Source organism: Brassica rapa, chromosome A05, assembly GCF_000309985.2.
Source record: "Brassica rapa cultivar Chiifu-401-42 chromosome A05, CAAS_Brap_v3.01, whole genome shotgun sequence".
Lineage (NCBI taxonomy): Eukaryota > Viridiplantae > Streptophyta > Magnoliopsida > Brassicales > Brassicaceae > Brassica > Brassica rapa.
The window spans coordinates 18,910,844-18,923,083 of record NC_024799.2 but is presented as its reverse complement, the minus strand read 5'-3'; the positions used below and the strand labels follow the sequence as shown (position 1 = coordinate 18,923,083).

General features: G+C 31.4%; 1 protein-coding gene and 2 long non-coding RNA genes across 5 annotated transcripts; 2 read left to right on the top strand and 1 right to left on the bottom strand.

Annotated features, from left to right (window-relative positions):
- Window positions 1-2,356: 2,356 nt before the first annotated feature.
- On the bottom strand, window positions 2,357-7,826 carry LOC103869119. The gene is made up of 3 exons (XR_004457996.1): window positions 7,259-7,826; window positions 2,979-4,067; window positions 2,357-2,825 (listed from the first exon to the last, which is right to left on the bottom strand). It is a non-coding gene; the product is annotated as an uncharacterized LOC103869119 (long non-coding RNA).
- Window positions 4,719-5,732, top strand: LOC103869120. Of its 3 annotated transcripts, XR_633140.3 has the most exons (4): window positions 4,719-4,960; window positions 5,045-5,202; window positions 5,525-5,563; window positions 5,642-5,732. It is a non-coding gene; the product is annotated as an uncharacterized LOC103869120 (long non-coding RNA). The 3 variants fall into 3 exon arrangements; XR_004457997.1 differs by having other exon boundaries at window positions 5,045-5,563; window positions 5,642-5,705; XR_001958608.2 differs by lacking the exon at window positions 5,642-5,732 and having other exon boundaries at window positions 5,525-5,573.
- A 245-nt stretch (window positions 7,827-8,071) lies between the features above and the next one.
- Window positions 8,072-9,438, top strand: LOC103869118 (proteasome subunit alpha type-4-A). Its single transcript, XM_009147182.3, has 2 exons — window positions 8,072-8,224; window positions 8,474-9,438. The coding sequence occupies exon 2, from the start codon at window positions 8,496-8,498 to the stop codon at window positions 9,246-9,248; it is 753 nt and encodes a 250-aa protein (XP_009145430.2). The 5' UTR covers window positions 8,072-8,224; window positions 8,474-8,495; the 3' UTR covers window positions 9,249-9,438.
- Window positions 9,439-12,240: the final 2,802 nt, after the last annotated feature.

Genomic DNA, 12,240 nt, shown 5'->3' with positions numbered 1-12,240 from the left:
TTGCTCAAATTTTGTTTGTTCTCTCTCACAAAATGTAGCTCCGGACAACATTTTGCAATTTCCTAGAGTGAATGTTACATCAGGATTATCTCCGGTGTATACCAGAGTCACATCTCCATGGCCTTTCTTTATGTTAGCCACCAAATTTTCATTCTTGTCTTCTCTCCATAATTTTGGTTTTCTATTATTAAAGTGCTGCAACTTCTCCCAACATTGCCTCTTGTCCTCAACACTAAATGTTTCCATATTGTAGTAGAGAAATAAATAATAGAATGTGTTTAGATTTGTTACAACTCTTGTGTATATATAGAGGAAATAAGAACATAAATGAATCTAGGGTTTACTCACATGTGAGTGTATGTTCAATTTTAAGAAAATCTTGGTGAAGATGTGTACCTTTAAATTTAGTAGAGTTGTACTGTTACTTTAATTTTCTGTGAACAAGTGTGATTCAAGATGTTGAATGCGAGTTGTATTGTTCCTTAATTTTCTGTTAAAGAGTTTGGTTCAAGATGTTGAAAGCTGCATGTCCAATGTAGCATGTGAAATATTAAAATAATAAGGTAGGAGTTACAATCCATTTGATGGGCAACAAAATCCACATGCATTGTGATAAACCAATCTCTACTAATCATTACATATGTAGAACTTCTTGCTACTTAGAAAATTAAAAAAAAAGTTTAAAACTTAGATGTAAAATCTCATCTTTAGTGGACTTCAGTAATCTGTCAAGAAAGCTTTCTTGTGGGAGTCAAACTGTTTAATAGTAACAAATTATTTGTTGGAAGTTTTTTTCTTAGTTTAGTTACATATCACTTTATATCAAATAATTTAATCAAAAAATTAATATGAGCCAAACGGTAACGCAACTAAACGAAAGAAACTTAAATATAACTAGATTTTTGACCCGTGCAACCGCACGGGTGTTTGTTTTCACTTTTCTATACATAAATTATTGTTTTAGAACATAAGTGGTATATATTTTTAATGTTAATCATATACTTAAATATTTATATAACTATTTCAAATACAATAATTTTATAATTTACATGTTATAATTAATTAATTGTTTAAACCTTATGTATTTGCCACTTCTTATTATATATTTATCTTATTGTATTTGCATTTAGTTATTAAGCAAATTAATATATTCATGAGAAAATATATTTAAAAAATATTTTGTATTTATTTTATGCTAAATTCTGACCCGTATTTCAAAACTGGATTTCTTTTTATCAATATTTTTATGCTTATTCATTTTAGATAATTTATTATTGTATATATAAAAGTATAAGATATGTTAATTTTTAGACATGTATTATATAGTTTGTTAATTTTAAGTCGTTCTATCATCATATTATATTTTAAATAAATAGTTTATATTTATGAAAATAAAATTTATAAATTTATCAATTGAATATAATTTTATCATATTTATTTAGTATAATAATTATATTTTAACATGATCATGACTATAAAAGTAGATAAAATAGGATATAATTTATTTATTTTCATTTCTAAACGATAACTTAAAATACATTAAGTTATTGTTTAAATATTACACAGATTTATTAGAATTTTTAAAATATAATATATAAATATATATTATATTTAAAATGAAAATATATTATGATTAAAGTAGTTACAAAGATTTTATATTATTAACTTTAAAGAAATACATGTTAATTTTTATACATGTATTATATAGTTTGATAATGTTAACCCATCTTACCAACATATTAGATTTTATTTTTGAACATAAATATTTTATAATTACGAAAATAAAATATATAAATATATAAATTTAATAATTTAATACAATTTTATTATATTTAGCTCAATATAATAATTTTAATATAATATGATTGATTATGATTATATAATAACTAAAATATTATAGATTTTTTTATTTTTCATTTTATATAACTGAATATATTAATGTATAATAATATTTTAAACTAATTTCGAAATTAGTGAAAATATTTAAATATAATTTCAAAAATGAAGATCTAGTAGAAATCTTTTTAAACAGATTTGTTAGAATTTTAAATTAAATATATTTTTATTTAAAATGAAAAGATATCAAAGGATACTATGATTAAAATATTTTAAAAATTATATTTATTATTAGTCTGAATTAAAATATAGTATGAATTTCTATGAATAGGTTCATTAGGTCCATTTTTTAAAAAAATCACACATGAATCAAGGTTGTGACTTCTGTTTTAATATATAAGATGTAACCACTAATAATCTAGAAATCAAGATGAACCAAACCGATATACATGTTCACTGAAATTTGCATTTCTTTTAATCGATAGTGAATCTATCATGCAACATTTGTGTTGGATTTGTATTGAATGAAAGCCTATAACTCATATCTCATCAAACGTTCCCTTCTCAGTTTTTATTACATAGTAACATCAAAAACTTTGTTAAACATATACAGATTACATAATTAAATGAAATAAAATAATCAAAGAATATGTTTGCTTTATATTACAAATCCCAAAAAAGGCATAATACACAGAATCTTTCTCAACGAATATTGAACTTCTCCTGAATTGTCACATCTTCATCGACACATGTCCTTTCACAACATGATAAGTGTTCTCCTTATAACATGCTTGTCCATATAAAACGACACAAAACTATCTCCGGAGAACAGCTATTAGCATTGATGTTATAAAATCGTAGCTTCTTTCCAGTCTCAATCAGAACTCCACAAGAATGGTTTCCATCATTTTATTTTGCCAAGTCCTCACTGGTTCTTGTATCATAGAACAGCTCACAGACATTGTTATCTTCTTCCTATTTTCCGGGACCTTGGCTCTACCGAGTTTCCAACCGCATGACTTTTGTCTGAAAATTGAAAAATCTTTCATCTTAAAAATGCAACGAAAACGCCTTTAAAGCTACAACACAAAAAACAGTTAAAAGATTTAAGACATTGTTATCTTCTTCCTATTTTCCGGGACCTTGGCTCTGCATCTTCTCACTTCTACTCAAAACAGTTTTGAGACTTAGACTCATCTTTGCAACTCTCTACCGAGTTTCCAACCGCATGACCTTTGTCTGAAAATTGAAAAATCTTTCATCTTAAAAATGCAACGAAAACGCCTTTAAAGCTACAACACAAAAAACAGTTAAAAGATTTAACAACTAAGAATACTTGAAACCTAAATAATTAATTACCTGCTATCCTTTTAAGAGAGTAAATCTTGCATAAAGAGAATTCAATACACCAGAGCTATATCTTCAAGCACCAGTCAGAAAACCAATCTACATGTGTAAAGGAAAAATTTATATCAAGTTGATTCACGGAAAAAGAAACTGAGACCAAAAATGAAGAGAAGACAAGTATCACTGTATAAGGTAACTTCATTCAAGAGGATGGAATACAAAGTTAATATAATATATATATCAATCTATGACTCTCAAAGTAGATAGAGACGCGAGATCCATATGACTTAGATAGAAGAGTTGTTCAACGAAGAAATGGGACAGGAAGATTATGATGTGACGGAAACAAACCAAGCTTTGAGGGAAAAATATTATATGTATGCTTAGATACATAACATAACTTTGGGCAGTCACGCACATGTGAATGATTCTTTCCTCAAGTCCAAACACAAATCATCATGAAGTCTAATTAAACAAAGCCTTAATAAAACAAAAAAAAAGATGCATCAACCGCTACCGTGACCATTTAGCATCATTTTACTAATTTGGAGAAAAAGCCATATCGATAGTACTAAGGAGAGAAAAAGGATAAAGATTGAAACTTTATTTGCGAAGCTTTTGTTCAAAACAATCAACAGTCTCATTTTTCACAGGAGTATAATAAACAATTGGAATTTGCAGGACATGAAAATCTAGGACTCTGAATTGCAAAAAAAAAATCTAGAACTAATGATTTAATGGTTAGAAAGGTAGACTGCAAAATGATGAGCTGTGGCTAAGACGCCCTACGGATGAATATATATACTGAATAAAATTTATAATGAAGGCAGAGAAGATGAATGGCTGAGCAAATAGTGAGCTGCTAACTGAAATATAATTGTAACCTGGTGGTCTATGGCGGAAAAGTAAAAGCGTTACCTCGTTGGAGATGCAAACTCCATATGACTTAGATAGAAATAAAGCCAAAGACATAGTCTTCGTGGGGAGAAAACATAATCGAATTCCAAGAGAGGACTCGTAATCTATGTAAGAATCTATAACAACGAAGACAGAGCTCGCTCTCATCCAAGAAAAGCATATTAGGGATCCCGTATAACTATGACTATTCATCGCAGAGAAGGGACCGTTTTATAGTGAAGAAGAGTCTCAGGCGGGATGATAATGATGATGTTTAATTCAGAAAAAGTGGGATGAGTGGGTAATAAATAAATGATGAGACTAAAGGAAGAAACAGACGACGTTAGAGCTTACAGAGGCTCTCCTCTGAGTTTCTAAGAGACGAAGAGCCAGGAGGAGGAGCCGAATCCTGATCGCAGGAGCTAGAAACCCTAAAGAAGATGGGCCAGGTAGTAAGAGCACCATTATCCCGGTCTTTTAAGAGGGTCTCTTACATTTATCAGGATTAAAAAAAAATGAAAAATATCAATAAACCTAAAGACGTCTCTTAATCAGGGACGAGAAGAGACGTCTCTTGTGATTCCTCTTCCTCCCTTTTCACCTTCTCCAGAACTTCTTCCCACTCTCATCTCTATCTCTCTCCCGACTTGTGAAATCCGTAGGTTTCGAATCCAAGTCTCCTCGGTCGCCCAGACTTTGGATTGGGCTCAGCAAGACGGGGACGAAAGCGGAGACGTGAGCGCATCGGTCCACCGTCGCCGGTACACTGAATCGTCCTAAGTGGTATGGAGACATGGCGAACCGTAGAGTCTCGAGCCGTACCCGTAAGGTTGCTACGAAGATGGCGGCAGCTCTTACAAGCACCGACAATCGAACCCAGGTGTGTTGTCTGATTTTCGAAATCACTTTTTGATTTTTTTTTTTCCTTGGCAATGAGACTTCATTTGTGTTTGGTTGATTCTAGGCTGCTATAGCTAGGCTGGAGGCTTTAGAGAATGACAATGGAGCTCTAGAGGTGGTTGATTTGAACGACGATGAAAAAGCATCTCTCGACGAAGAAGATGATCTCGGTTAGCCTTGGCTATGCTCTTTGAGCAAGCTGGTACTGTTTAAATAGCTGAGGTGAATATGGTTTTTTGAACCTTTCTTGGTTGCTTGCTTTTTCTACTTGTTCAATAGCATTGCTTCAAGGTCATGTATGTTCTCTGTGCATTGGTATTTGCATCAAATGGGAGTCAAAATGAGATAAAGTTAAGTTCGAGAGAATTGTTGAAGTGATTAGAATTGTGTGAATTGAGTTGGTATAAGCCTCAGCGTATGCATTTTTGTTCACTATGCATTGGTTTAAGGTCTTGTGTGTTCTGTGCATTGCAATTTATACTCTTTTCCCTTAGCTTCCTTTCCAATAATGGCTGTATGATGTGTCCCGCTCTCTCTTTTATAGGGGAATTGCTCCTGAACAAACATTTGCTTTCCAATATTGGTATGTTATCTACTCTCACAATGAACAAACATTTGCTTTCTTTTTCACTTGTTAATACAACTCATTAGTCTGTTAAAGCTGCAACATACCTAACCCGCTGAGCAAGACGTCTCCCACCAAGCGCACAATCAGGATCATTGAAAGCATAAGAGACACTAATTGAGCCATTGGAGTTCAGTTGCCTTATTTTTGGGGGGAAGGTACCTGAGCAGTGTGGTCGCGGGCTGCTTGTGTGAGGAGACTTCGAGCTTGTCTTCTCCACTTGGTACGTTCTTTTATGTTCCTTTAGAAACTTGTATGTTTTTGTAAGTACTAGTATTCACATGTCTTAGAAACTTGTATAAATGAAACTTAGTATTACTTAAGAAAAAGTTTAAGTTTAATAAGAAAAATCAAAAATTTGGTGTTTAATTAACAAAAACTTTTTTTTAAGAACCTTTAAATAAGAGACTTGCAATGGAGCACTTAAATTTTAGAGTCTCTTCTTCCAGTCTCTTAATTCACTTTTACAATAAAAAAGTACTAAAAAAAAATAAGAAATGGGTCTCTAAGATAATGATGCTCTAAGAGCCCACAAAACAAAAGAAAAATCAGTAGGCCAAAAAGTTTAGAAAAAACTCACGCTGTTCACGTAAAAAAGAAAGGACATGTGTCACAAATTGCCCATATGAAAATACTGACGTGGCAAGAAAAGTTTTCTTTATTAGTATAGATAGATAGATAGATTTATCTCTAAACCATGTGTTCCCTAAATAGTTTTAATTTTTTAATGTACTAAATTATTTAAAGCTCTCTCGATATATGAAAGTTGAGTTATATAAAAAGAAAAGAATAAAAATGATGTGAAGAACAGAAACGGTTGGTAGTTGATTTGATCTTATATTGGGCTTAGTTTTATAATTTGGGCTTTCACTAAATTCCTTGAAAATCACAACAAAAAATTAATAACTAAATAAAATTAAAAATCGCAAAAATATTTGTAAAAACAACTTAAAAAACTGTGCGGCTGATTTGTTTTCAAATAATCATAAAAGGTATGATATAAAGCGCAAATATAAATTTATTGAATCTAATAAAATAATTAAAATCTATCCACTTTTCAGTTTCAAATGTACAAAGACAACCTCTAAATCAAAAGCTAAAGCTATGATAAGTTAATAAGAAATAAAACAATGGAACCACAATCAATGATTATACATTATCAAAACAAAGATTTTAGACGATCAGTTAGGAAAATAAATATACAATATAAAAACATAAAACAATAAAATTAGTAAAATACATAATATAAATTAAAATAAATAAATTTTTAGAAAAAAATAAAAGGTTTCATACATACAAAAAAGTAGAGGAATCCATTTATTAAGTGATGTATCTCATGGATTTTTCTCCATTTAATGGTCATAAAACTCAAATTAAGAAAACCAATAAGAAATTCCTTGAAAATCACAACAAAAAATTAATAACTAAATAAAATTAAAAATCGCAAAAATATTTGTAAAAACAACTTAAAAAACTGTGCGGCTGATTTGTTTTCAAATAATCATAAAAGGTATGATATAAAGCGCAAATATAAATTTATTGAATCTAATAAAATAATTAAAATCTATCCACTTTTCAGTTTCAAATGTACAAAGGCAGAGAAGATGAATGGCTGAGCAAATAGTGAGCTGCTAACTGAAATATAATTGTAACCTCGTCGAAGGTGCACATATGGTGGTCTATGGCGGAAAAGTAAAAGCGTTACCTCGTCGGAGATGCAAACTCCATATGACTTAGATAGAAATAAAGCCAAAGACATAGTCTTCGTGGGGAGAAAACGTAATCGAATTCCAAGAGAGGACTCGTAATCTATGTAAGAATCTATAAAAACGAAGACAGAGCTCGCTCTCATCCAAGAAAAGCATATTAGGACCGTTTTATAGTGAAGAAGAGTCTCAGGCGGGATGATAATGATAATGTTTAATTCAGAGAAAGTGGGATGAGTGGGTAATCAATAAATGATGAGACTAAAGGAAGAAACGGACGACGTTAGAACTTACAAGGGCTCTCCTCTGAGTTTCTAAGAGACGAAGAGCCAGAGGAGGAGCCGAATCCTGATCGCAGGAGCTAGAAACCCTAAAGAAAATGGGCCAGCTAGTAAGAGCCCACAAAACAAAAGAAAAATCAGTAGGCCAAAAAGTTTAGAAAAAACTCACGCTGTTCACGTAAAAAAGAAAGGACATGTGTCACAAATTGCCCCTATAAAAATACTGACGTGACAGCATGATAAAGAAGAAAAGTTTCCTTTATTAGTATAGATAGATAGATAGATTTATCTCTAAACCATGCGTTCCCTAAATAGTTTTAATTTTTTTAATGTACTAAATTATTTAAAGTTCTCTCGATATATGAAAGTTGAGTTATATAAAAAGAAAAGAATAAAAATGATGTCAAGAACAGAAACGGTTGGTAGTTGATTTGATCTTATACTGGGCTTAGTTTTATAATTTGGGCTTTCACTATATCCCATAGGTGCATGTTTTGAAAAAAATAAAGGCCCGATACAGAAAGTGTTTTTAGGTTCCTTCTCTCTTCTGTCTTCTCTCAACAAGTTCACACACATCTTTGGTCTCGAGCAAATTCTCAGCGAAAAAGAGATCAAAATCAAAGTCCTTTCAGGTAAACTGTATCCATTCCATTCCGTTTTTATTTTCTCGATTAGTTTCTCGTAGTAGTTTTGTACGAATTTCTATAGAATTAGATAAGTCCTAGAGCTAGGTTGCGAATCTGGTTGATGTAATTATCTTACATAGGCGTCTTGGCTTCTCTTCTCTTAGAGACCCACCCAATAGTGAAATTTTCACAATCTTGATTTGATTTCGTTTTCTCGATCTCAATGTAATAAACCTTTTCTTGTATTTGGCGAAGCTCTCTCTCAAAAGTCAAAAACATGTCTCGAAGATACGATAGCCGCACGACAATCTTCTCCCCAGAAGGGCGTCTCTACCAAGTCGAGTACGCAATGGAAGCCATCGGCAACGCCGGCTCCGCCATCGGTATCTTATCCAAAGACGGCGTCGTTCTGATCGGCGAGAAGAAAGTCACCTCCAAGCTTCTCCAAACCTCCACCTCCTCCGAGAAGATGTACAAGATCGACGACCACGTGGCCTGCGCCGTCGCCGGCATCATGTCCGACGCAAACATCCTCATCAACACGGCTCGTGTCCAAGCCCAGCGCTACACCTTCATGTACCAGGAGCCTATGCCTGTTGAGCAGCTGGTTCAGTCTCTCTGCGACACCAAGCAAGGGTACACCCAGTTCGGTGGTCTTCGTCCCTTTGGAGTGTCCTTTCTCTTTGCCGGGTGGGATAAGAACCATGGGTTTCAGCTGTATATGAGTGATCCGAGTGGGAACTACGGTGGGTGGAAAGCTGCAGCTGTGGGAGCGAACAACCAGGCGGCTCAGTCTATTCTGAAACAAGACTACAAGGAGGATGCAACTAGAGAAGAGGCGGTCGAGCTCGCCTTGAAGGTTCTGAGCAAGACTATGGACAGCACGAGCTTGACATCTGAGAAGCTTGAGCTTGCTGAGGTGTTTTTGACTCCGTCGGGGAGTGTTAAGTACCATGTTCACTCTCCTGACTCGCTTACCAAGCTGTTGCTCAAGCATGGTGTGACTCAACCTGCTGCTGAATCTTCCTGAGCACAAAACTATGTCCGAGTTGTCTCATCTCTGCTTGGTGCTATTATTATATCTCCTCCCATCTATCTTGTTAGTTCTCTGTTTTTAATCTCTCATGTTTAGTTTGATGTTTAATTAACAATGGCGATGAAACTAGAATTTTATCTGAAGGTACTTTGAATTGAGATTTTGCAATGTGTGATTTGAGTAATCCTGGAAGTGTGTTTTTCAGTAGGAATCTGCAAAGCCGAGAGAGAGATCTTTTCGCATATGCATAGTTGTTGAAAGCATAAAGTTTGTTTTATTCTTATTTATGTTTCAATTCATTACTTGAATACGAAGCATTATTCTTCTTGCCGTGAAGAGTTTTACAGTAACGGCAATGACTCTCCTCGGGCTCAACTGTTAAATCAAAAGAGTGAAAACTACAAAAGAGTGACTTTAAAGAAAGAGCAATAGATAATTACAGTTCACTAAATTAATCTCACTAGGAAATTTACAAGATTCAAGTTTGTATCAACAAGAACGTAAACATCTCTTCATTGAAATGATGTTATCTTACAACTTTGAAAAATAAGAAACAAATTGTAATTACAATTCGACTTCTTATGACTTCTTATTAAACACAATTAGCAATCCATCATTCAAAATTTTCATTTTCATTCCAAAATTTTCATTTTCACATAAAGAAGAATGAAAGAGAGTATAAATCAAATGTAAAATACTTCTAAAAAAAATACAATTCAATATAAAATTACATAAAGAAGAATTAAAGAGAGTATAAATAAAATTTAAAATACTTGAAAATACACATTATTCTCATTTCAACTTCCTTGTTGAGAAAAATGGTCAATCAAACAAGACGATGAGGTTGTGCTTCCGTTAATAAAATAAATACAATGCTAATGAATTACAATAACTAAAATGAAACAATGTGAGAACAAATGTACCACAAAAAAATTAAAATAGATCACATTGATATATAAACAAATATTCAAACAATTAAAAAAAGGAAATGCAAAGCACTTGCAAACCACTAGTACTATATAAAAAATGTTAATGAATCATATTCAGCACATCTAATTATTATAGAATCAAAGAAATCTGCAAGATTTTGCAGAGGAAGGTTTGTACTATATAGCAGCAACATATCTAAAAATAGTAAAACCTTAATTTCCGGTCCCTTAACTTCTTTAAAAGTAATTAAAAAAACACTAACTTCTGATCCCTTAATTTAGGTGATGATTGTTTTTCTAATTTTTAGATTCTAGTTTTTGGATTTTGGTTTTTAGTTTTTAGATTTTGGTTTTTGATTTTTTTTTTTGATTTTTGGTTTTTGATTTTGCAGTAAATTTTGGTTTTTTTGAAAAACATGAATGGTTGTTTTAGATTTTGGTTTTTAATTTTTGGTTTTGATTTTTATTTTTAAAATTAATAAAATAAAAAATATTATGAATAGATAATATTTATTCTGAAAATAATAAAATATAAAACACTGTCATTAAAATACACATAAATTTATTTACAAAAATTATTTTAAAAAAAATATAATTACAAAATAAAACTATCGTAAATTCCATATAAATATATATATATATATATATATATTTTTTATCTTGAATGCCTTTTATATTTGATCTCAAATGCTATTATACAAGTAATTAAGCATTATAAAAAATATTAATATCATACCTTTGATATTTTTTCTAAAATAATTTTTACACATATATTTCTATGATTATTTTTGTATAAATAATTACTATAGCAATTAATTAAAATAGTGACTTTTAAAATAAAATTTCCTTTTGAAATATTTTTGAACTTCTTTTAGTTTAGCAGTAAGAGAACTTCTTCTAATTTACAAGTATGATCAAATATTTTTGAGTGGCGAGATGAAATGAGGCAAATGTATTGACGATGTGATGGTGAAAACCTTATGAGAGTGAGAATGAGGCAAATATGAAAAGAAAGACCAGTTACAAAAAAAAAATGAAAAAAACCATTAAAAGAAAATAATAAATAAAAATGCATGATAAAAAAAATCATCCGTAGGAAACTGCCAGAAATCTTAAAAAACACTGATTTTGGTTTTTGTGTAGAATTAGGTAGTTATTTGAAAAACTAGTTTCTCTAGATTTTAGAAAATCATTTTTAGCAAAATCTTGATTGGCAAATAAAGTAGTTTTTCAAAAAAAAATCCAAAAACCATTTTAAAAACTATAAACAATCAACATCTAGTTTCTATGGTTTGAATTAAACGGTTTAATTTTCGATCATGTAAAACTAAAAATCATAGTCAAATTGTTTTTAATTGGACTAGCCATAATATAGGCTAATAAGATTAACTATATTCCTTTTTATTATAGTTAGCTTAGATATACTATTTTATTATAGCTAGCTGACTAGAACAACCATGGTTTATTCATATTCCTTCATTTCCTAGGCTAAAAATTGCTACCCCATTCAGATTTTCAGTTCATTAACATGAACTATGTCAACTAGCAAACATATAATCGGGACGGATCTAGAGGAGATGATCCGCGAGTTGGATTTGGGAACCGTCATAGACGGATCATAGATCGCATTCAAACTGTCATACAATACGGACGATTTATTGAGTTAAAGAAAGATATCAGATCTCGACTCTGTGAATTCGTCTATTTCCTAAAAGATTTCTTAAATGTTTTCTATCTTTATCTTACCGTTAATATCGACTTATGTTTCGTGATTTTCAATCAGGATTTTCGCGGTCCTACGGTTAAAGATACTGAAACCTTATTCGCCAACATATTTAAGAACTTGTTTCTTTCATTCCAGAATCAATTCCAAAATAATTTGCAATATATTGTTCTTTGATATCGTCTGTTTCTTTGGATGAGATTCCATATGTTCTATAATTATTAATGATATCCAACTTTTTCTCTTGCAATGATTCTTCAATTAGATATATACTGTTATTTTCTGTATTATATGAGATTTATCAACTGTACATTTGCAATATATTGACTTTATT